Here is a 24,963-nt window from a genome sequence, read left to right as displayed (position 1 = left end):
ACTACGTCAAGGAAGGCGGGTAAAACAAGGAAAACGTCACCTATCATAGGCTCAACCTGCATGACGAAAGGCGTTCTCATTGGTCAGTCTGGGTGTCCCGCAGTTGGAAGTGTGGTAAACGTCATATTGAAAGTGGAAGGGAAACGTCTTTATTGTCAGGACTGTAATTGGTATTATTTATTCACAGCAGACCATCAAAGTTTACAGGTGAGGAAACAAAAAATGTTCTCTAACCTTGTTTCGTTCTATGTTGATTTTTAATTGTTAAAAGGGTTATTTATTTTGGATTTTGGCATCCTCAAAAATATTGTCATCTCTGGACTTGCTGGAATTGCTGCTTATCAGACTCCACTGAAAATGTTTATTAGTTCTAGTTTGATTCGGAGTGAACGCCTAGCTGACAGTCACGTTGTTGTCTATTAGCTTGTTGAAAGTATAAGGCTTGAAAATAATAATGTAACAAGAACTAGGCTGCGATCAAGTTGGCTGATGTTTTCCTTGGCAGGAAAACATAAAACTTCAATGAAAATGTCACATTAATGTGTGAACTGCATTTAGGCCTAAACAGTGATTAAGCGCAGACATGTCCACTGAGATGAAAAGTAGTATTTGTAACCTCTCCGTTACAACTGGGAGAGCGTGTGCATCCTACAATTAAATGCATACTCCATGTATGTAATTAAGTTGCTTGTACCAAGGTTACAAAAACAAATACAAAGTTTCGGGATTTATTTTTGAAAAAATAAAATATTTTCCATCAGGTGACACGGTGTCGCAGTGGTTAGCAGTACTGTTTCTTAGCGCTGGGCTCAACTCCTGCTCTGCTGTCCGTGTGTAGTAACTATCTTCTCCCGGTGGTCATGTGGGTTTCCTCCAGGTGCCTCAGTCTACCCCCCAGTCCAGAGACATACTGGTAGGTTAACTGGCTTCTGGGAGAACTGGCCCTGGTGTGAGTGTCTGTGTGTGCCCTGTGATGGACTGGTGTCCTGTCCAGGGCGTACCCTGCCCCTTCACCCGTTGCTTGATGGGGTAGGCTCCAGCTCTGCTGTGACCCTGAATGGGAAGAAGCAGTTAGAAAATAAATGCATTTTTTTTGTAAGGTGTGTTTTCAAAGTTCACAGTGATTTTTTTTTCCCGGTCTCCATAGCAATGAACAAAAAACACTTAGACACTGGTTTCTATTCTTTTAAAAAGCAGGTACAGCACCTTTTCCACATTCAGTTTGCGCAATACTGGCAGGTCCACCTGAAGTGTGCTGGCCCTGTCTGTCACAGATGTAGTGCCAGTCTGTAGTGCCAGTGTCTTTGGGCAGGCCTTTGTTAGACACTGTTAACTGATTTGCTTGTGACTGGGAGTGGCATGGCACCTTTTTGTGGCAGGTCTGCTTGCTGCCTTCTGGTGAATTTGGGTGTAGACTGAGGTACTTTTAACAATTTTTTAAACGTATTACAGTATAACATTAGTACAGCCATCACCTGAAGGTGAAGCAATTCCAGTGCCACACTGCACTCAGATTTACTGTTTGCATGCAAAGCCCTTCCACAGCTCTTTTGTGCCTTAAACACAAACGCATAACGCATGCTGACGCAGCTACCCACCTGAGGTACTTTTAGGTCACACTTATTTGCATTCATTGCCAAAGATTATTTTTTATTCACCCAAGCACCTAGCTACTGTGACACAAGGTTCAGTGGCTTATGCTGTCCTGCGGGAATTTTCGTTTAACTCCCCATGTGAGCTCTCAGTCTCTGTGTGATTTTTACTTGTGTTGTTATTCTGTTTTGAAAAGTAAAAAAAAAAAAAGTTCAAACACAATTATGCAAAGCCGAAGCCTTTAGACATTTCGGTTTTGGTTATGCATTAAGACTTAAGGGGCAAGCTCTGTGTTTATGGCACAAAAGAGCTGTGGAAGGGCTTTGCGTGCAAACAGTAAATCTGAGTGCAGTGTGGCACTGGAATTGCTTCACCTTCAGGTGATGGCTGTACTAATGTTATACTGTAATACGTTAAAAGAATTGTTAAAAAAATGTAGCGTGGTATAGCTATTTTGAGATTTGTGAATTCTGTTGTTGCAAACTTTTTAATATCCCCTCTGTTTTAGACATGGTTTTGCATACTATTTAAACATGCCAGTTATTTTGCACGCTAGTTAAACAGGGCTGTGTGATCAATCAGTGCAGGAACTGCACTATGTCACTCTTGGTTTGCTCCAGGGTCACCCATGTGTTCCGCACTGGTGTTTTGGACGTCACCACCATGAAGCACCATGGAAACGGCAATCAGAGGTAACTACAGTTTTTTCCCCCCTTTTGTTTTTGTAATTGTAGTGGTATATAAAGCTGTGGCATCTAACTTACTGTTATGTTATTGAGGTTAACGATTCCATAAGCCTTCTGGGTATTATTAAAATAAGCTGTATGTAAAATATTTGGGAATGTTACCTTTGACTGTTTAAACATATTAATTTAACCATTAATGTAAGCGATCGAAAGCTTAGATGGAATGAAAATCACTAGTGTGGGATTTAGACATCTTGCGTTTTTCCTATGTTTATATGTTTAGACTGCCTAAGATTCTTATTGCTGTTTAATCCCTCCTCACTTTTCCAAACAGGCATTACAAAGAAGGGAATATGATATTGTCTTGTAGGGGTTCAATATGTGGTTTTCCAGTACAGTTTGACCCATTATAACAGTCGCAATACCTGGTCTGAGCAGTTTGTTTTGCTCTGAGCTAGGGAAGGCCAAAAGAAGGCACTTGAGTGCTTATGACTGTGCAGTCCTTGAGCGTAGCCTGCAGGGGAGTCTGTCCCTTACCAGGCCCTTCAGCACACCTCATACCAGCAAGGCTCTCCACAGGGGACTTTACCCAAGGAAAGGTACTGTGCTGTTACTTTATTAGCTGATTACCTTTTTCACAAGATAGTTCTGGCATTCCTTCTTTAAGGAGTTGACTGTAAGATTAAATATTTTAACTATGGTAGAAACTCAGTGGATTATATGTGTATACTAGCGTATATATAAATGGACTGTAGGTTATATATATATATCTTTGTATATTATGTAGATGTATGAGTGCAAGGTTGAAGAGATAGACAATAGTTAAAAAAAAGTAAAATATTGAAGTCAACGTCCATAAAAAGGTTTAGAAGTGAGAGGGAGTCATTTGGCCCATTTAGTGTGTTTGGTGGTTAGTAGCTAATTCATCCAGGGATCCTATCCAGTTATTTCTTTTGGCTTTAGCGTGGCTGGGCAGCTTGTACTTTACTCCCACAACCCCACCAAAGGCAGTACAATAATCGGACATTATTAGTCCTGAGTACAACACAATTTCAGAAGTTAAATACTGGCAAACCCGCACTGATAAGGGACTACAGTGTTTGCCTTCTTTAATTTTCTGTATATAGTTTGCTGGAGGAATACGTCTGTTATGTTAACGCATATTTACATGTCATCTATTAGTTCACAGAAAGCCATGTTATCTCACTTGGTATTCTCTGATCTGTGGGGGTGTTTTGTTACTTAAATAAATAGGCTTTCACATAAAACTGTTGTTGCCAGGGCTAATGTTTAACCTTGTTGTTATTAACGTCTCCTTTGGGTAAAAGTAAAAGTTGGATTTTAAGCCTTTGTCTTGTGCACGTAGGTGTAAATGACCATTTGAAGCAGAGGGGCATCAAAGACTTCTTCCGGGTGACAGGGGTCAGTCCTCGTAAGATGGCCAAAGGAGTGAAGACAGAGGAGGGCTGCGGCGGCGATTTCGCCGCGGAGGACGACGTGTTGAATTTCAACCCTGGGGATGTCGTCATGGAGGACTTTAAAGAAGAGCCGGGTTTCAGAGAGGCCGATCTGAGACAGGGCCTGAAGCGCTCGTCAGAGTGCCTTGGCGGCGACAGTGCGGGGTGCAGCAGCTGGGCGCGACAGCCGGGGGCTGACCGTGTGAAAAAAGAGGACGAGGAAATACCTGTGGATTCGCTCCCTGACGTTCATTACGGACTCCTGGGGAGCACCGAGGGCAAGCAGGAGCCTTCTGGACACATTGGCCATCTGCCTGAGGAGATCCTCACCGTCATCTTCAGCCACCTGCCAGCGGAGGACCTGTACCGCCACATCAGCCTCGTCTGCCAGCGCTGGAGGGCCATAGTTCACGACCCTCTGGTTTGTTCTCATAACGTCACACTTTAATATTGACATTCTTCGGCATTGGAGGAAAATATTAGTAGGCTGTTGAGCCTAACCTTTGTGATTTTAAATGTAAGAATAAGACTGAAGAGTCTTATTTTAAATTATTGGTATAATGCCTAACTATAGAGTTATTCATTATAGTGCTTAAATCTGAGCTCTGAGAGGAATCTGGCATTGATGGTCGAATGAGTAACTCAGCAGTGAGGTAGGATGCAGCCTGAGCAGGAGGGCAGAAACAGACACTCTCGCACTCACACCAGCGCCAAATTTCCAAGAAGAAGCCAATAAACTTACCAGTATGTCTTTGTAATGTCCGCAAAGGGGGCGGAGCGGTGGCTCTGTGGCTAAGGATCTGCGCCTGTGGCTGGAAGGTTGCCGGTTCATTTCCCGCGTCCGGCAGAGGAATCCTACTTCATTGGGCCCCTGAGCAAGGCCCTTAACCCCAACTGCTCAAGGGGCACAGTATAAGTGACTGACCCTGTGCTCTGACCCCAAGCTTCTCTCCCTGTCTGTGTTTCTCATGGAGAGCAAGTTGGGGTATGTGAAAAGACAAATTCCTATTACAAGAAATTGTATATGGCCAATAAAGTGATCTTATAAAACCCATTGCAAACACAGAGAGAATATGCAAACTCCACACAGATGCCACCCCAGAATTGAACCTGGATCCCCAGTACTGCAAGGCAGCACTGCTAAGCACTACATCACCGAAGCACATAGAAGTGTTGAACCATTTTATAATAAAGGTGTCTTATTATTGTTTGTTTGCAGTTTGTACCCTGGAAAAAGCTGTACTACCAGTACAGAAAGGGGATGTGTCAGGCTGTGGAGGAGGTTAAGGCAATCCTCACTGAGGATCACATCACAACCGATGAGAACTCATGTCTGGTGAATCTGGTAAAGTAAGTAGCCCCTTTTACTCTGCCGATGAGCGGAAATCATTGAGTGAGAGCCTTGCCTTCATAAGCTTGAAAGCAATCTTTGTTCTGTCTTTAAATATACTGTTCAATAGAGAAAATGCAAAAAAAAAAGCAAGTTGTTGCATTTAACCTTCAAATTTACAGTAACAAATTCAGAAGACTTATCTGATTGTCTGGTCTGGTTTTTGTAGTATGGCGTTAAGTCACACTTTTGTATGTCTTGACTTGTATGTATTTAGTTACAGCCTGGCTGTTTTGCTCTTTGTCATCTACCAGAGGACTCAAGAGTTCTTAACTAGTGTCCTTGTTTCCCTTTGTGTGAACAGATACATGTCCAGGTTTAAGCACAGGCGAAGTGCACAGCCAGCAAGCGTACAGAGGTGTTTGAAAGCTCATCCTTTATATGCTCAGGCTGAAGCATGTATGAAGGCCAGGACACCTGAATTAAAACAAATCGATGGGGTAGGTACTATTCCAGTTCGTCGTTTAGGGGTTTAATCAGAAAGGTTTACTTTTGGAATGCAGTCAAAATATCTTTTTTAGTGGTTTAGGGTTCGTTTAGAGTTAGAGTCATGAATTAGTTCAGGTGGGTAGCTGCGCTGGCATGCGTAGGCTGCAAAGGAGACAGAAATAGGTTTATTCCATGCTGAAAAGAGAAGAAAGACAACGCAACGTTTCAGCCGTGGAGTCTTCTTCAGGTGTGAGCAATCATGAATCATTAATTATTTTTGTTAGACGCTAAATTGTGTGTTTTTCACGTCTCCACTCAAAGCTGTGAACCACACCAAAGCCCCATACCACAGGTTTGAACACTGAAGTGTGTCCCTCACTTACAGCACCATGTGCCTGCAAGCACCTTGGCAGCCACAAGAGGGCGCAGAGCACCGGGAGACCCCTAGCAGACTTCTGCCACCGTACCCTCAATGGTGCTGAGCCAATTGTGCCCCACTGCTTAATTATTGAGTCACACAGGAGGCCCTAAGATATCCCTGATTTGAGCCAGGGTTTACCTTCATACCTGCGAATGACTCAGAATCCCTGTGTGGAAAGTGTGGCCAACTAAGTTATGATTGGCTTACTGTATTTCAGTGAATCCTGCAACCTGCCTAAAACCTTCAGTCTTACCTGTGAGGGACAAGTCATTTCCCTGTTAGGTGCTGACTCTCTTGTGAGGGGCACTGAATTGATGAACAGTTGGCATGTCCAAATGAGGAGGTCTTAAAACCCGAAATAATTTGTGATTCTGATTTAAAATGTATTTGCCTCAATCTTCAACTTTAATAGTGTTCTTTTGCAAGGTTTCGGTGACTGCTTGCTTAGAAATGTGTTTTTTTTTGTTATCATGTCATTAGTGTTAGTGTTATTAGTGCTTTCTAATACAGGTCATCAAAGTTGAACGCTTGGAGTTGAATTGAACAACTCCAAAGCCAGTGCCAAGTGAGAAGTATGTATCACGTAGCATGTCAGCAAGGAGGTTCATTTTGAAATTAAAAAAATATTTAATTTATTAATCTTTCATGTACCGTAGCAGCCTTCACAAAACCTAACAGTTAGAAGTTAAGTGAGCAGCTAACCGTGTATTGCAGCACGAGCCTGTGTGTTGATCTAGATGTAGAGTAGGCTTGGGGCAGAGAAAAACAAAATCCTCAGAATGTCACAGGCACAGTAGTTGCTCCCCCTCCAGGCAGTGAGTTAGAGATGGGCTGCTGTCCCAGGTTGGTGGAAACAAAGTGGCTAAGGTTCCCTGGGCCCTGCCATCTTGGATCTGGAGTCACATGCCGGACAAAAACAAATCACTGATTGGATCAGTATTGGATCTTGTGATTCCCACCACAGCCTCACATAGCCAGTTTCTCGGGTTCCCCCGCCCGTTTCTTTAAGTGCTGAATGCGTTTAGATCCGCGCTTCAGGCAGACTTGACAAGTGCCCTGACCGACACGTCGTGTCTCGATGGCTTCAGGCTGTGAACGCCTGGGCGGCCATGGCTCTCATCGTTCTTCTGGCTCACGGCGTGAAGCATGTGCAGGCCATGGTGTCCTGCCTGAGGAGCCCAGCGTCCACCCTTTCCCTCTCCGAGATCTCGGAGTTTCTGTACTGCATGGCCACGCTGCTCCTGGCCATGAGGGAGAATGGGATCAGCATCAGCAACAGGTAGGACATGTTGTGCACAGCCGGGGGGCCAGGAGATGCATTCCTCCCCACACAAGAGGTAGTATAAAGCTCTTTTCAAAATGCATGCTGCTTTTTCCTTTTCCTTTCCTTTTTCCTATTTGTTTTTCTCCAAAATGTAATGATTTTCATTAAGAGCAGGGTGCTGCTAGAGTCCGATAAAAGGAAGTAGCAACAACACTGAAAAATTAGGTTTTGGATTTAGGAGGGCCATGCTAGTGTGGCATTGATTGTAATTTCATCCACACGTTCCAGCCATCCTTGCTTTATAAGTCTTTAAAGGCGATTTTAAGAGTACAAACGTTTTCGGTCAAGATTGTTTATAAGATGTACCGATAGAAAACGTCTTTAAGGAGTAGTAAAGATTTATTCTGAAGATTTATGCTGAAAAGAAAACAAAAGAGACACAACGTTTCGCCTGAGAAACCTTCTTTAAGAATCGCTTTGATGCATTTCCGTACCATACTGTGTACTGTATGCAATTGTTTTAACTTCACTTCACATTTTCAAATCTTGATTCCTTTGACCTGTTCCCTGCTGTAAACATCAGCTTACCTACTGACTTCATGATATCTTTCCCTCTAAAAATCTTCCCCACTGAAATATGTATCTCCCAAATTTGAAGCATGGCTTCATGAATACCTCTCCATCTTTGTTTAAAGGAAGGTGCCTGCTTAGCATGAATGGCCACTCAGTGTCATTGGTAGTACTCAGTGGTGGAAATACTGGCAGCTACGTCACTGATGGTAGTGTCCATAAGAGATCTGTGATAGTGAACAGAGGTTTTGGTAGATGTTCAATTTGTGTCTCCTTATTCTTGCTGAAGTAAATGATGGGATTAAGTGTTTTCATTTTTTCAATGTGTTCACTGTTTTAGGCTGCATTACAACGTGTTTTATGTTCTGCACCTGCTGGAGAATTGTCCTACGCGCCCTGGGGAAGCCGGACAGAGAGGGGAATCTGGCAGCCAAACGCTGTATCAGCCTGGGTGAGGATTTTAGAACTGTTTCGTCACCAAAGTTACCAATGTAATGGCTGTGAAAGATCAAAGCGAATGAGTGAGAGCCTCCCTTCATCCCGATAGAAATTTGCTTCACCCTGATCTGAACACTACACACCAAATAGAAAATACAAAGGAAAGCAGATGTTGAATTTAACACAAAATGCTTTTATGTGTGAACAAAGGAAAAACATAGATATCATTTTCAAGTAATTTCTGTCCTATACAAATGCACTTATACATCACAAGTATTAAGGATGTTTTTGTGGTTTAAGAAAATACTATGAACATGATTGATCGGTTTTCTAAGTTTTTAAGTTTTAAAGTGAAAACCTATTTCTCCACACTTGCCAAGAATAGCAGTGTTTGTGTGTCTTGGAGATCCATACCTGTCGATAAAAGTGATGTTCTGGGAGCTGCAAAGGAGAGTTGGGATTGACACTAAAGCTGGTTTTAGCTGGGTAGCAGACTTTATTAAAGCAGCATAAGGAAATCTCAAGGAGATGGCTTGCCTTACCCTCCAGGTATCAGGTGGTGTATTTTTTATATTTGCATTTTCCTTAAGGGAAATTATTATTGTCGAAAACACGAACATAGAGTAGACTTTGCACGGCTAAGGGCGCAGGCATTTTTAACAAAATTGTTACTTTTCCTTTATTAACAGGGCTTTATCTATTTCAGAGTCACTCCCATGGCAGAAATCAGAGTAACCCATGAACAGCAGCAGATCCTGAATCATGACATTGATTCTAGACACGTTGTCAAAATTATGGCATTTGCAGGTACGAACAAGGAATAGAGCAGAGCAAAAATGATCACTTTTTTGGTGTATTAGTGGTGTCTTGAAATACTACTGTGAAAGATTTACTATACCTTGGTTTCTGCATTATTGCCTTTACACAGCAGGTTTCAGTATTTTGTGTTTGTTAAAACATGCTGACAGAGGGCGCTCTTACATTAGTAATTGTTACAAAGACTTTGTTTTTAAAGCAGTAAAACTGAGCACCATTTGGACATAACTAGCATCACAAAATATAATCCGTTTACAAGTTGTTTTAATTTATATTTGCAACCCACTTAAAAGAGCAGGTGCCCAAAAAACAGCGTGTACAGGACTAAAAAATCCTATTACAAAGCTAGAATTGGTTAAGCAAATGGGAGAATCAGATGAGATCAGTTGTACAACTTGTGCCTAAAAGTCCCTACGACAGTATTTGTCCAATGTTGTTGAAATTATCTATTGACATTTTTTTAAATGTTTTTTTTTTAATCAAAACGTGATAGCTTGAACTGAACAGCTTAAGGATTATTCACCAGGAGCACAACATTGCTTTGAAAAGTCACAAAAATTAGTCTCTGTGTGCAATAATATGTGTCCATCCACATCTGGAGGGCTACTGAGCAAGCCTGCAAAGAATAGGTAAAATGTGTACCATCCTGGCATGCAAAGTTGGTTTTAGGTTCATTGGAGACTTATCCAAAAAGACTCACAGCTGTAATCGCTTCTTATATTAACTTGTTTTTGTGTTGACATTTAACTTATTTCACCCATAAAAGTGTTCTTGTTTAAAGTAAAGGTCATGGTTCAAAACGTTTGTATTTTTAGGCACTGGAAAGACGTCCACACTGATAGAGTACGCCAATCAGAGGCCACGTCTGCGTTTTTTGTATGCAGCTTTCAACAAGTCTGTAGCCACGCAAGCCTCTCAGGTCTTCACTAGCAATGTGGACTGCAAGACCATCCACTCCCTGGCCTTCAGAGAAGTCGGATTCAAGTGAGCACCAGGAAATCATATACTAAGATATCTGGGGTCATATTTTGGATGGATTTATAATAACACATTTGCAGTTTTCCCCTAATAAGATTAAAAAAACACACTGTGTATAAACAGCTTTTTTTTTTTAAACATTAGGAACTTATATTTCCAGTTTTCATAAAGTGGTACATTTTGCAGGGGAAGGTGCTCTTTGCGCACAGTCCCTGTTGTTAATGTTACAAACCCAGTGTGGGTCACAGACATGCACAATGTGTGATTATGGGTTTGGATAGTAAAACACAAAGTCATAAGGAACTTTTCTGATGAAAGTATAGCTGTCAATCCTGTTAATCAATTAAATAAATTATTTTTTTTTATTCTTTGTTTTAAAATGTTCCCTTCATGAAAATGTGAAATACAGCTAATTTGTACAGTGAAATACAGCACATTTTTTGTCATAAAACTTCCTGAAGTAAGTGATTGTTATAACAAATTGAAGTAACAATTGTCTCATTTTTAAATGCCCCGAAAATGTGCTTACCCATATTGTCATAAATACTAACGTTTATATTATATTTCTTTAATTTTCTATATTTGTATTTTTAGATATGTGGCTTTTAATATTAAGAGGCACATGACTTCCATCACAGAATGTTTTCATATGGTAACTCTTCAACAAAAAATAATTTCAATTTATTATTACAGATTTACAGTATTAGCAATTTATTAGATCTGAGCATTGTCCATTTGTTTAAAGTCATTCTCTTTGAACTGAGATGCAGGCGAAGTAACTTGGGTTTCTCATTGCTAGATATCACAAGCTGAAGAAACTGAACCCATACAGTCTGAACCCGTTCACTGTGGCCTGGATTCTGCCTAAAGGCAGGGGTGGGTTTGTGCGAGCCAAGCTCGTAACCCAGACTCTTAAAACTTTCTTCGCCTCTGCTGATGACACCATAACTGTGGATCATGTCCCAATGCGGTACAAAAACACAAATGGACAATATGCTTTTGTGGAGCATGAAGAGAAATTGGTATAGTATGATCATTTTATCATCATAGCTAGTCATTTCTGGCAGACAAAGCTATACTGAGCATCAAAACAAACTTGTTACTTACGACTGCACCAAAAAACATAAACTCATTATTTTAAAAAATGACAGTGTTTTACAGCAAATGCACAGAAAGGGCGTATGTAGATGACTGTATCACAGTCAGTCAAGAACAACTATATGAAAATGGCACCAAACACATTTTAACAATATCCAAAACTAGTATATTGGATTTTTCTTACATGCATAAATAATGATGAACTTCTTGATGCGTTATTCATTAAGGTTGAAATCTTACTATTGGTTACTATGTTTAATAAATACTGTTATTATTGCTACTATTCCAGCCATTTTCAATTATGTTTCTTTTTAAGATGTATTCGAGTCATTTATAAATCATATCTGAAAATAAAACCATGATAACAATAAGGGAAATTTGAAATGACTTAAAATGGAATCAAAACTGGACAGGAGATGGCACATTAACATTAACGCAAATACAGGTATTAGTATGTGCAAAAAGAGTGAACTACTACATTAGTAACAGAAAACAGGAAGGCAGTGAACCACAGGCTTAAATAGTAAAGCAGTGTGAGGGAAAAGTTCAGTACCAACTCTGTAAGTTCTGCACATATTTGAGACAAAATTTATAAAGAAAAGAGAACATGTGAATGCCATTTTTAAATATATATTTTTAAATTTTTTCATAACAGAAAATTGTCCACGATACCGATGGCATCTGGGAGAGGATGAAGGAGTTGAAAGGAACAAGGGAACAAGGCCACTACATGACACACGATGGTAAAAAAGGAATATAACAACGACCATGATGGGTGCAGTCGTTGTAGTAATCAGGGGTTCGCATAACTGGTACATGTGTATATGTGCTTGCTGGAAAAAGTAATCCTTTAATCTTGCTTACATCAGATTTAAGTGTTCTTCATTAGTTATAGATAAGTATCCTTCCCTGATAATAAGGCAGACTTATTATCTCTAAAATGGAAGTTATTTAGAGTTATTTTTCAACTTTATATGTACCTAGATACCAGTTATGCGATCCGCAGATAGTAGTGCTATCTACCCCCTGTTTCAGCATATTTTGATACATGGTACTGGCAGTTCTTGACTGCTTTTTTAGGTCAGGCGGGCTGGGTGCTTGTTAAGGTGTGGTATGAGAGGATAATATCTCGCAACCTTAGCCCTCAGTCATACCAATAGCAAGCATGCAGCCTCAGTTACTCAAGTAGGGCATAAAATATATGACTATGTTCACTAAAATCATGACCCTGTTTTGTCCCTTTTAAGTTACTGTTTGCACATTGTGTTTTTGTAGATTTCTGTCATTTTCAAGAATGTAATTCTTGGAATGAACAATGTTCTGCCGTGTTTCATTATGTACTGTATATTGCAGAAATGGAGAACTCTTAAGATGTAATGTGATGTATTAACCTTGTTTTTGTGTTGAAATGAATTCAGGAGCAGACCTTTCCCTAAAATTGTTTATTTTTTCCTCTAGGATACTTGAAGCTGTGGCAGCTTCAAAGACCTCGGCTCCGCAGATATGATGCTATTTTCATTGATGAAGCTCAAGATTGCACTCCAGGTACAGAAAACTCACACTGTGGTGTGTAGGCAAGCTTCAGTCATGATGCATCTGTTAAAAGTCTGAATCTAAATGTTTATATATATATTGCTATATGCAATTTTATTTTCATTCCTACTAAATTAATTACCGTGGCCTCTAACAAAGCTGTTAACGTTTTAATTTTTTTTTAATATTCCACTTTCAGCAATCATGGACATAGTTTTGTCTCAGCCCTGTGGAAAAATACTGGTAGGAGACCCTCATCAGCAGATCTACACGTTCAGAGGTGCTGTCAATGCCTTGAATGAAGTACCACACACGCACATTTACTACCTAACACAGGTACCACTGCTAAGTTTTATCAATTTAATATATTTAGTTTGAATTCTAAACTAGAAAGTTATGATATTAAAGGCTGAAAACCGTAAATCTGAATAATTAAAATGTGATGACTTGAAGTTTAGTTTCCTAAACTAATCCTTTGTCAGATTTCATGCTGTCTGTCAGTCGTACAACACTCGTACAAATATGCTGATGGAAAAAAGAAACACAACACCTCCTCCTACACACTCTAGCCCTCTTATCTGCATGGAACAGGCAGAAGAGTGACTCATCCGTGAAGAGGACCTGTTGCCATTGCTGACGAGTCCATCGCAGCCTCTGTCTGACCCAAGCCAGTTGGGTGTGACGTCTAGGAGTTGTTAGCAGAGGGCCTCTTACAGGTCGCCGTGCTCTGAGCCTCACTGTCCTGTCACTGGTGTGGGCATTGTGTCTGCCGGCAGTTTCAGCAGCTATACGGGTGGCATATCTGAAGCGATCTCTCAGATGGACCAGTCTGATGTGTCTGTCCTGCTCTGGTTTGGTCACTCGAAGGCGACCGGATCTTGGACGGCCATCTGTCCTGCTGGTCTGCTGAAACCTTCTCTGCAGTCGGGACACAGTGGAGCGGCTCACTCCGTAGTGTCTGGCAACGCTGGTACATAATATGCCTGCTTGCAGCATGCCAATGGCCCTCTCCCTTGCTTCTGGTGACATTCGAGGCATTATGGAATGAACAGAAAACTGACTTAGTGTGGCCTTTTCTTGCAGTGACCTAAGCTTTGAATTAAGGCCTTTTTAAAGGTGACCTGATCAGGCATTGTTCCACCTGGACCTCGTTAGGTAAAAGTGCACCTATCGAGCTTTCGTGTGATTGGCAAGTTACAATGCCTCACTACACAAGCTGTATTGCTGGTCAGAGGGCTTAAAACAAATTGACAACTTTTTGTGAAAGTACATAAGCTATAACTATAGTATTCTCATTCCAGAAAATGTTGCGTTTCTTTTTTCTATCAGTATATGTTCACGGAAGCAGTTCAGAAGGCTTCCTCCATTTAGAGTTATTTTCTATGGATATAAATGTGAGTGTAGTGAATTAATGACAGTCTTGAGAAAGCAGAGATGGTAGTAAAATCATCACCTTGTCAGGATGTTTAGAGGGGAGTTCCCAAAACTGGTCATCTTGAAAGCTCAACCAGGATGAGCTTCATCAGACATTTCCCTTCAGAGTACAGGCTACAAACTGCTTTTATAATCTCACACACGCAACAGCAAAATAAAATCTATATTAAGAGCAATTAATATAGATTTCTTTTATAGAATTCTTGGGTGAGGACTGGTCAGAAATGCAAAATTGTCTCTGATTTCCAAATTATCACTGTGAATTTGACCTCTCTTAAAGTAAAAATACTTATTGTCGCAGAAAATGTATATTGTTTTTTTGTTGTTGTTGTTTGTTTTTGCTTAGAGCTTCAGATTTGGCCCAGAAATTGCTTACATTGGAGCCACGATATTAGACATTTGCAAAAAGGTGAAGAAAACGCTTGTTGGTGGAAATCAAGAAGGTAAATATAATATGTAAATATAATGTAGGGAGTCTGTTACATGGTTATGATGAACTATGGAAACATCTGGAGGTCTTGCAAAAATAAGAAATAAAAACTTTGGATTTTAAAGAAAAGGCGATAACTATCGCAGAGTAAAATGTACAAGTGGGCATGTTTTTCTTTTTTAAAAACAATAGTTTTGAAGTCATCTGTGCTGTACCCACCGATTTGAGATAGCCAGTTGTTCCTTTTTCATTCCTCAATGCTCAGCTGTGAATCCCGAGACCGCGCTCGAGGGCGAATGAGAAAACGTAGGCAGACACTCCCATCTATCTTCCTGCCAGTCCTCTTTTAACATGTCACAGGCACCTCAGCCCCATAAGGGAGGGAGACACGCAAGTCTCCCAGAGTGCCTGGAGTGAGCCCTGGAGGCTGTAGGGATCGCTATGGCGCTAAGAGCTGAGAGCTGAGAGAGCCCTAGGTGACTCATTCCAGCCTACTGACAGCAGCACCCAGTCGTTTGTGCACAGCTGCTTGTGGAGCCCTGGTCACAGTCACCTCATGACCCAACCCACCCTCGAACCCAGGATCACAGAGCTCAGCCTGCCCTTAGGCCAGCTTCATTCCTGGTGCAGTCAATCTGAAGGCCCCATGCCTGTCTGTTGTGAATCTCTCCGAGCTTCTCTTTTGTTTGCAGTCACAGCTGTTTATATACAAATTATAGATGTAGAGTGTATATGTGGTCAGTAATTGGCTGTTCAGTTTATAAACCTACAGGTCAAAGTAATCAAGGAAATGTATACAACGGTTGGTGGAATTTTGAGAGTGCTCCCGGATTTTGATTTCTGTTCTCTTGCTTTAACACCTCAAGTCTCAAACATCCAAAATAATTCTTGAATTCGTTTGGGGGAAAAAAAAACATTTGGTTTGGAAAACTGTGTGTGATTACTGTGGATAAAAAGGAGAAAGTTCTCTCCATGATTTTTTCCAAAGGTACTGTTTGTATGAGTCTTGCGAGCGCATATTCAGCAGTTCTGACTATTTCACAACACTGAGGGGCAGGACTTCAAATAAAAAAAACAACATTTTTTGTGTATTTTCAGTTGCAGATTAAACGGATAGCCCTTTTGCCCTTATTAGGGCTTATCTTAATGTGACCTGACATACTGTTTCTAACTTTGATCAGTCTATCTAAAGATACATAGTTGCTATTTTTACATGCATCAGGATGCTTGTCTAATCTGTTTGAGGTTTTCCTTTGTACTGTTTGAAACAGGGAGTGTTACTGGAACCACAGCGGGAAAGGTTGCAATTCTATCCCGTTCAAATACAATGGTGTTTGATGAGGCTGTGAGAGTAACTGAGTGTAATCCGCCCCCGAAAATTCACATTGTTGGTGTGAGTATTATAGAGGTTTGAGTTTATTCATATTATAAAAACCAATTCTATTCTTATACCTTTCACCAGGTATTGATCTCCCTGTAATATCCTAAAGCTAAAGCTCGTGCCGCATTGTTCTCTTCAAACAGTGTTTCGCTACCCATGGTTTATTTTTGTGATTGTTTTCGTTCTTCCCTATCTGAGATGATAGATTCAAAGTGAAATATTACACCCAAGTTCACAGAAAGTATTCAGTTGCACGTGAGTTCCTTCAGCTTTCGTCCCAAACCACATCACACATGCCTTTATCTCAGATCTTTCCACTGCTGTGTAAACTCAACTTTGAGAGACTAATGCAAGCAGCCCAGCTTTTTAGCACAGAGTCGCTGTATGACTGACAGTCGTTGTGCCGTGTATTGAAAGCAGCTTTCAGGAAAGCAACTGTACTGTACTGTATTATTTTCTCAACAGCGTGTTAGCACAATGTATGTGCCATAATCATATTCAAGGCAAGATACATCAACAGGCAATGTGAGCATCTCCTCAGTGCCTGCCCCTACGGCAGCCACAGGTTGATGTTAATTCTTATGTTACTAAAGCTGTTACCTATTATATATGGGTAGTTATTCTCATTTCATATCATGAAATCAGAAAAAAAATCTTAAACTCTGCTTATGCTTTAAAGATGCCTTCTTCAAAAGCTTGAAGTCCCAGTGAACTGTGATTTAGTGTTTGGAGAAGATGAAATCATGGCTTAGACCGAGAGAGGGAGAGAGGCTTTATGCCTTCTGGAAGTCATTATGGAGAGTTAATGCATCATGAGGAAAACATTTTTGCACTCTTACCCTGGCCCGGTTCTGAAACTGCGGTAGTCTAGTCCTCCGCAGGGGCTCAAAGGAACAAGGTTTTTCTCTTTAGTCCCTGGACAGGGCCCACAGTCCCTTCCAGCACTCCTTTGGCATGTTTACTGTGTCTCTTTGCAGTCATTTTGCTTAGCAGTAGCAATCGCAAATACCTTCGTTGCGACATCATCCATGGTGAGATTTATGAAGGGCTCGTGGTGGGTCTACTAAAACAGTTCCATGTTGCACACAAAGAACTCTCCAGTGAGCTTTGATAGAAACACTCAAGGTGAATCCACAGCTCGGATAGGGGAAAGCTGTCTACAGCTGTGACAGCTGCTACTCATGGGCCTGCTGTAATCTTTCATTTTTAAAGACGGAAATGCCTGAATATATATATTTTTTATCTAGCCCTAAAATCCATGTGTGCCAATGTATTGTTGCAGGCTTTATGCATTGTACAATGTTATCTCACTAAAAATACATTGCTGTAACTTTGTTGTGGAAATCAACTCAATAAAGGATTTACTGCACTTGGACCCTGTGCTGTAAATTCTTGACCAGGGTTTTAATTCTGTCTTTTTCTCAGGGTGTGGATAATTTTGGATTAAGAAAGATTTTAGACATCTGGATTCTTTTGCAGCCTGAGGAGGAACGTAAGCAAAGTAAGATGTGCTTCATATTTCTCTTTTTATTTATTATGTAACTCTTTTTTAAATAGACTGTGTAGTGCCAGCAGAGCATGCACAAACAAATATACACTTTGAACCAAATGTTCAAGAAATTATAAGCAGTAAGCATTACAGGTATTGTTCGCGTTATTGTTTAATATAAAAGGGCCTTTCCAAATGTGTTCCTAAATTAAGTTTCCTAAAAAAAATTGGTTATGTTTGTAGGCTAATCTGTTATTAAATACACACATATGGTATATTTACTACTAATAATTTCTATTTAGATATCTACATCGTTGTTTCTTTAATCAAATTCCTCTTCTTTCTGCAGAAAACTTGGAAATAGTTGACAAGTTTATCCGGAATTTTTGCCGCAGCTCACTTCGTGGTTACAAAGGCCTGAAGGAGTATGCTTCCACAGCTGAAGATGGAGAACTGGAAGGAAAGATTACTATGGTTGAGAAATACAATCACCGTATTCCCGAATTAGTGAATAGGATAGAGAATTGCTCTGTCTCAGACCCAGCCTCTGCAGGTAAGTAAAATCCAGAATCTCTTATCAAACGTTAATTTTTTTTCCAGTGCCGTTTATTCAATATTTATACAATATTTATGTTATATTAATACAATTTATATCTTGTGTACTAGTAGTTCCCCTTTTTCTTAATTGTTAAAGTGACCTACCACATTTTGCTCTGTTAACAACCTCAAATTGCAAGTAATTTGTACAGGATTTTTTTTTGTATGATTAACAAAACATACTTAACATTTTGATGGGACATCATCATTATTGTAAAAGACAATTTGAAGAAAAATCCAGATTGGACAAGTATTCACCCCCTGAGCCTATCAGTATTTAATATTTAGGTGCTCCCTCTTTTCCAGCAATCGCAGCTTCGAGTCTTCTGCGGTATATTGTAGCCAGCTTTTCACATCTTGCGGGTTTAATTTTCATCCTCTCTTCCTTGCAAAATTGCAAAATTGTTGTGGCAATGGTGTACAGCAATCTTCAGTTCCTGCCACAGATTTTCTATGGGATTTAAGTCTGACCTTTGACTATGCTGCTCAAGGACTTACCCCTGCTTGTTTTTAAGACACTCAAGGGTTGGTTTTCAACTTTGCCCTGTTGAAATACGAATCTCTGTCCCACTTTCAGAGAACAAAGACATTGTAGGTCTTTGACGGTTGTTTTCGGCCCCTTAACTGCTTCTCTATTCAATGGCCTTTTTGCCCAGCTGCTGAGTTTTGGAAGATGACCTGGTTGTTGAAGATTCTTAGTACTTTTATGCATTCTCCACTCCCTGATAGTTGATTTAACAGTGCTCCATGGGATACTCAGTGCCTTTGAAATCCCTCACCTCACTCTTGTCAGTCTATAACTCTGCTCCTTAGATGTTATCTTCACATTTATTTGTATGAATTGTCCAAAGGTGGGAACTCGCACAGACAGGAGTATTTCATCTTACCAAGAAAGGTATGCTCAAACTGAGTGGTAAACCACTTTAATTGCACACAGGTGGATTCCAGTCAATGTACTGTGCAAATTGTGAAGGCAACTAATTGAGATAGAGCTAATTAAGGAGTGTTAATGCTAAGAGGGTGAGTACTTTTCCAATGAAGATTTTTAGTGCTTTTATTTTTTTAGTTTCAAACTTTTAAACACACTGAAATTGTAGAGGATGTTTTATGGATTAAGATGGCAAGACTGTGTAAGTATGTCAAGTTTACCAGTTGTAACACAGCAAAATGTGGCAAAATACCATAGAGGTCAATACTTTCTGCACACATTGTGTCTACACCATTATAATAGCAATTTTTTTTCTTCCTTTTATCTGAAGATTTTATTCTGGGAACAGTTCACAAAGCCAAAGGACTAGAATTTGACACAGTGGTAGTCACAGATGACTTCATCAAAGTCCCCTGCGCCAGACATAATCTTCAGCGTCTGCCAAGATTTGGAGATGGTAAGTATGAGAGAAATTGGAACAACAGTTTTGAATGGGACACATTTCACTACATTAGGCTAGAGTCTTTGCAAAGCTGTAAAAGTATATTTATAAACATAGAATGTGTTTTGAATGGGAGGTGTTTATTAACGGCTATCTTTTTCATTGAGACTTTGGAGCATGTAAAACATTTCATAAAACAACATTTTTCTCATTTTTTACAGCAAGCATTGTAAACATTTTAACAGTTATGATTATGAGGAATGAACTTATGAACTGCTTGAAAATGTTTTTACCAAAACTCTTCTAACTTTAGTGTTGAAGATATACAGTATATCTGACAAGGTTTATTTGCTGAATTAATGGTTCAAGACCTGTTGCACTAAGGAAAATGAATTGTAGTTGTACCAGTTTTACATTTAAATTTCTATTTTTTTAATTTAGTGAAAATTTCCCATTTATTGTAAAGAATTCATTTAGCTTTAAGTATTTTTCTGTCACTTTAAACTGGGCCTTAAGAAGTGATTTTGGAAACATTGTCTTACGGAATCAGAAAGATAATGAAAATATAAGCAAAAGTAACAGTGGAGTTGGAATTTATAAAAAACTAAAATGTGGCATTGTGCCCTTTTAGTAAAGTTTAGAAATTGTCAAAAGGTAGTGAGGATGATTTCCCTTATTAATCAGTTATTAATCAGCTAAATCAGTCCGTATTCCTTTTTTTCACATCATTTAGGTGATCATTTCTCAGCAGGTGAAGCACATGCCTGCCCACTATTTAACATTAGAAAGCCTTACAAATATGGTCAAGTCAACAAAACTAACCAGGACTAACACCAGATATCAGAAGTTACCTAATCATGTGTTGTGGCTGTTTCTAGTTTGGTCTGTAGCAGAGCTGAGCTGAGGAAGAAAAGAAACAACTGGTCACATGCTCTGTCTTGTCCTTTAGGATCTGTTCCTGATGATGAGTGGAACCTGCTGTACGTAGCTGTGACACGGGCCCGAAAAAACCTAGTGATGACTAAATCTTTAGAAAATATCCTCACCCTGGCTGGGGTGAGTGAGCAAAATGTGTTCTTTTTCTCAGGTGGAATAAGGGAAGCACCTCATTTTGTTGAAAATCTTTATTGGCTTCCACAACACTAAAATTGGAGCAGAGGAATGGCAGTGAGGTCATTTAATCTTTTAATCATAAATCAATCCTATCTTTTTCCTTTATTCAGCAGTTATCTTTACTTACAAACAGTAGTAATTTGCTTTATTGTTAACAGTTTTACAAGGTCACTTTTTATTACATCTTTAATATGAGCTTAGGAAGACTTACCACTGAGGTTTAATTTTCTCTTTAAAATTCACACAAGGATATTACTTTATTATATGCTTAATTCATCAGTCTAACAAGGCAAGCCCCTAGAAGCAAATATATTACTTCAAATACATTATGGTTTGCTCAGATCTGTATTGGGCAGCTAGCCAGCTGTTAGGAGCTCCTAAGAGGGCAGGGATCTGTATGAATAAGAGCTATGAACCCACCTATTGACACAAAGACCTTACTGCCAGCCTGAAATACAAACAGGATTAAGTAGACCTCATACTGATAACACACACAGTTTGAAAGATACATGAGGGTTACATAGTTTCTTACCTGATGCAGGGTTTCATTGGCGAATCAGATCAGATGGGATTTGACTGTTCCATATGGGTGGTTTTAGAATGGCTAGAGTAATTAATACAGAATCATCTAAAGATTCTGTGTATTTTATCTTTATCTGATTCTGTATTGTTAGCCAGCCAGCAGCATATTACTGTGCAACTCACAAATAGTAACCCAATGAAGCTCAGCGGGTGGGAGCCTGGCCAGTACCTGGATGGGAGACCTCCTGGAAAGCTTAAGTTGCTGATCATGGTTCTAATCCTCATTGTTTGGAATTTGTCAATGTAGGAATACTTCTTACGCTCCGAAATGACTAGTAACCTCGTCACAGACGGCCAACTCCCTCTGTGTGCTGTCCGGGACTGTCAGAACCCAGTGAGAGAAGAAGCTGTCCTTACGATGCAGAAAATCCCGATTAAATATGTATGATTTGAATTTCATTTACTCTTTTAATGTCATTGTTCCTTATTTTCTACAACTATATACAGTATATATAATCTTGCATTTTGTAAAAAATATTCTATTGGAAATGATAGTTTATAAAGGTGTGTACGCATGTTTTTTTTTAAGAAAGTACACAAAATCCTTTAAAGTCGGTTTTCCAGTTCTGTGAGGGCTTAATGACTGAGTTTGATTTCTTCATTTTGTTTTTGAGTCTGCTCAGGGTGCAACTGATCATTCTAGCGTGAATGTGATAGGACAGCGATTGCTAAACTGAAACTCTTTTGGTTTAATAACTACCCCCATGAGTCATTGTGATCAGCTAATAAGAATTCTACCTGATTAACTGCATCATGTACATGTAGACAGTATGTTAATAAGTATTCTGAAAAAAAAGAATGGGGTAGGCGCCAGTGATGGTGTATTCACTAGCATTGTCCAGTTTGTGCTTTTATGATCTCCCATGGCAGCGGTATTTGTCTTTATGTGGCCTTTATAGCCCACTGCTATGTGTTTTCTGTTGGCAGGGTGACAGAGTGGATGCAGGAGGGCCCTTCTGCACTACGTGTGTTGACCAGCGTCTGGGGCCAATGACTTACTTGATCGGTCCCCCCGAGCTCACGACATTGATGCCCTATACAGAGGAGCGTGTGGCCCTACCAGTGAACATTGCCTTGTTGCTTGCTCTGTTTTAAACTTCCCGAATCTCCACAGAAGGTGCTTTCCACTAAAGCCTTTGCGTCTAAAACGTTGTTGTTTTAGAGTTGTCTCTCTTGCTCATTGACATGTTTATATGTATTCTTAAACATAAAATAAAGGGATATTTTTGCCTATTTCATATGAAAAACGATGTATTGATTCATTGCCTGCTTTTGAATGCTGCTGTGAACTGCTGTAAACTCATATAATTCACACAAAAAATATTCCTTATCCTTATATAGCACATTCCATTAAAAGCACTTTACAGAAAATGGGGACTCCTCTCCATTACCACCAGTGTGCAGCCCCCTTGATGTGACAGCAGCCAGAGTGCTCACCACACACCAGCTATTAGTGAGGAGGAGAACAGTGATGAAGCCAGTTAATTATTGAGGATTATTAGAAGGCCACGATATGTAAAGGCCAGGTGGAAATTTGGAAAGTGTAACTAGGGTTAAACCCCTACTTTTTTTTTAAAGAAACCCCCATGGATATATGATGACCATGGTGAGTCAGGACCTCAGTTTTACATCTCATTTGAAGAATGGCGCCCTTTTTATAGTAAAGTGTCCCCATCATTATATTGGGGTATTAGGACCCACAGGGTGAGCGCCCCCCACTGGTCCCACTAACACCTCTTCCAGCAGCAACCTTAGCTTTCCCAGGAGGTCTCCCATCCAGGTACTGACCGGGCTCACACCTGCTGAGCTTCAGTGGGTTGCCAGCTATGAGTTGCAGGGTGGTATGACTGCTGGCAAAAATGTCATTTCATTTGCCTCTAAAATTGACTACTTTCCCCATTTGAAAAGCAAGAGCATGAGTTGCTTCCATTTTGCAAGTGCAGTTTTGGAACTCCTTGCTCCTGCTTGTTGCTTGCCTGGATAGGCCCTGGTTCCCCCGTGGCCCTGTAATAAATAAAGCGGTTAGAAAATGGATGGATGAAGCCCTGGATTCTTTGAGCATGTTTTGCACTTGGAATCTCCAGCGGTTGCGTTACTGGTCTCATCTTTGTGTTCACTGATAGTGCCCTGTGGCAGTCTCTGCCCTTTGCCGCACAGCATCGCTGCTTGACATCCGCTGAGAAAGGTTGCTGCTTTGCCTCTTCCCTGTAATGTGAAACCTTTCATTATTTCAACTGTACCTCCTTCAACTTCCTTGCCTGGCGGCCTCATCTAGCCTTTTCTTTCAACCCACATATTTGTCATTCTCACTCGGCTTACCAGACAACCCCCCCTTTTCCTTGGGCCACATTTTCTTTTCATTATTTCCCTTGTAATCCACAGTAGGGGTAATCAATTCTGGTCCTGGAGGGGCCAATGTGTCAGGAGGTTTTCAGCCCAGCTGAAGGAGCTGTTTGTGTGGTTTAATGGCACTAATTTAGCCACTTCTCCCAGCAACTCATTCACTGGTGCTTTAGATATCCGGAACAGGTCCAGACAGATTGACATTCCTGAACCAGGATTCGGGTTAACCCTAGTCTACAGAAAGTGTGGAAAGCCTCACTCAGTTTAAAATATATTAATGTGCATTCTTAATTATGATTGCTTTGTAATAATAGCAAATACTGCTAAAATTAGCATGAGTAATCAAGAACTAAATTCAGAATTGCCTGATAGGAGAGCCTTGCAGAAAGAATAGTGTTAATGCAAGAGTTTTGGTCTTTTGAGCGTCTGGAATTGCAAGCATTCTCATCCGTAAACAAGAACTTCATCAGAAGGCATTGGGAAGTTATTTTTTTTACATATCGTGGGGTAGTTATTGCTTTGTAACAACCTTTGTGGTCTTACTTCTTTCATGCCACTCCACTGCTCTCATTAGAGGTGCCATGTAGTAACCACTATTGGCCATTTTCTAGACAGCTGGTGATCCATGCTGATAGGAGTCGGTATATTTTCCAGATAATATCTAGCGAATGTCACAGTGGAGGTACAGGTGTAGAGCTACAGTATGTAATGTTTAATCGTACAGCTTTAATTAAATGGAAGCATCAAACCCTTAAGTACAGCAAAGTTTAAAGCCTGTTACAGCAACGGCACAACCTCTAATGTAAAAGCACTATTTAAGACTTACATTCCGAAGGTGGCAACTGGAAGTTGAAAATCCTTACCCTGATGTAGCTCTACTTGTGCAGTGTCCTGGGTAGCGATGCGTAATAATCTGCTCCTGCCTGATGTGATGTGTAGCTAGGTGCTGCAGTCGCATCTCTTGTGGCACCTCTGCACACCCACATTAACTATACTTCTGGGAAGGTACACACCTTCCTCTGCCTTGTGATAATATACAGTAAGTGACTCTGTACAGTGACATCTGTCCCTTAGGAAACCCACACAGACTTGCACTCCTGGAATTGAACCCAGCCACCCGGTGCTGTGAGGCAGCAATGCTAACCACTGTGCACCACACCACCTAGTATTTGATTCACATAATCCCAATTTATAAAGACATTAAAAGTCAACTCAGTGAATTTTTACAGAATCGACGGTGCAACAGGATACAGAATACAAGTCATAGAAATACATGGATTTACATTTAAAACAGAACAGGTAATAATAATAATGTTTCTTTATTAGCCCTATACAATTTCTTGCATTAGGAATTCATCTTTTTGCATACCCCAGCTTTTCTCCATGGAGACACAGACAGGGAGAGAAGCTTGGGGTCAGGGCATTGTATGGCACCCCTGGAGGAGTTGGGGTTAAGGGCCTTGCTCAGGGGCCCAACAGAGTAGGATTCCTCTGCCAGCCGTGGGATTTGAACCAGCAAACTTCCTGTCACAGGCACAGATCCTTAGCCAC

The 24,963-nt window shown here is 40.3% G+C and overlaps 1 protein-coding gene across 5 annotated transcripts; it reads left to right on the top strand.

Annotated features, from left to right (window-relative positions):
• Positions 1-45: 45 nt before the first annotated feature.
• fbh1 (F-box DNA helicase 1) lies at positions 46-22,302 on the top strand. Of its 5 annotated transcripts, XM_088645382.1 has the most exons (23): positions 46-207; positions 878-913; positions 2,214-2,285; positions 2,734-2,878; positions 3,646-4,157; positions 4,956-5,086; positions 5,431-5,566; positions 7,065-7,255; positions 8,151-8,261; positions 8,955-9,055; positions 9,880-10,048; positions 10,842-11,064; positions 11,796-11,883; positions 12,599-12,685; positions 12,873-13,009; positions 14,454-14,550; positions 15,809-15,930; positions 17,344-17,419; positions 17,757-17,960; positions 19,264-19,389; positions 20,324-20,430; positions 21,317-21,451; positions 21,997-22,302. In XM_088645382.1, exons 1-23 carry the CDS (start codon positions 61-63, stop codon positions 22,162-22,164), a joined length of 3,321 nt encoding a protein of 1,106 aa, XP_088501508.1. In that variant the 5' UTR covers positions 46-60; the 3' UTR covers positions 22,165-22,302. The 5 variants fall into 5 exon arrangements, with proteins under 5 accessions (XP_088501508.1, XP_088501509.1, XP_088501510.1 ...); XM_088645383.1 differs by lacking the exon at positions 878-913; XM_088645384.1 differs by lacking the exon at positions 878-913 and having other exon boundaries at positions 79-207; positions 2,738-2,878.
• The last annotated feature ends 2,661 nt before the right edge of the window (positions 22,303-24,963 follow it).

The sequence above is a fragment of the Lepisosteus platostomus genome, chromosome 9 (genome assembly GCF_059453375.1).
Source record: "Lepisosteus platostomus isolate fLepPlt1 chromosome 9, fLepPlt1.hap1, whole genome shotgun sequence".
Classification (NCBI taxonomy): Eukaryota; Metazoa; Chordata; class Actinopteri; order Semionotiformes; family Lepisosteidae; genus Lepisosteus; species Lepisosteus platostomus.
The sequence above is the reverse complement of the archived record's forward strand: the minus strand, read 5'-3'. Positions and strand labels throughout refer to the sequence as shown.

Excerpts from the sequence above, each read along its gene's own strand:
- fbh1 (XM_088645382.1), top strand. The coding sequence starts at position 61 with ATGACGAAAGGCGTTCTCATTGGTCAGTCTGGGTGTCCCGCAGTTGGA. Across the intron at positions 14,551-15,808 it reads TGTTGGTGGAAATCAAGAAG|GGAGTGTTACTGGAACCACA; the intron begins GTAAATATAATA and ends TGTTTGAAACAG. Across the intron at positions 15,931-17,343 it reads CGAAAATTCACATTGTTGGT|GGTGTGGATAATTTTGGATT; the intron begins GTGAGTATTATA and ends TCTTTTTCTCAG.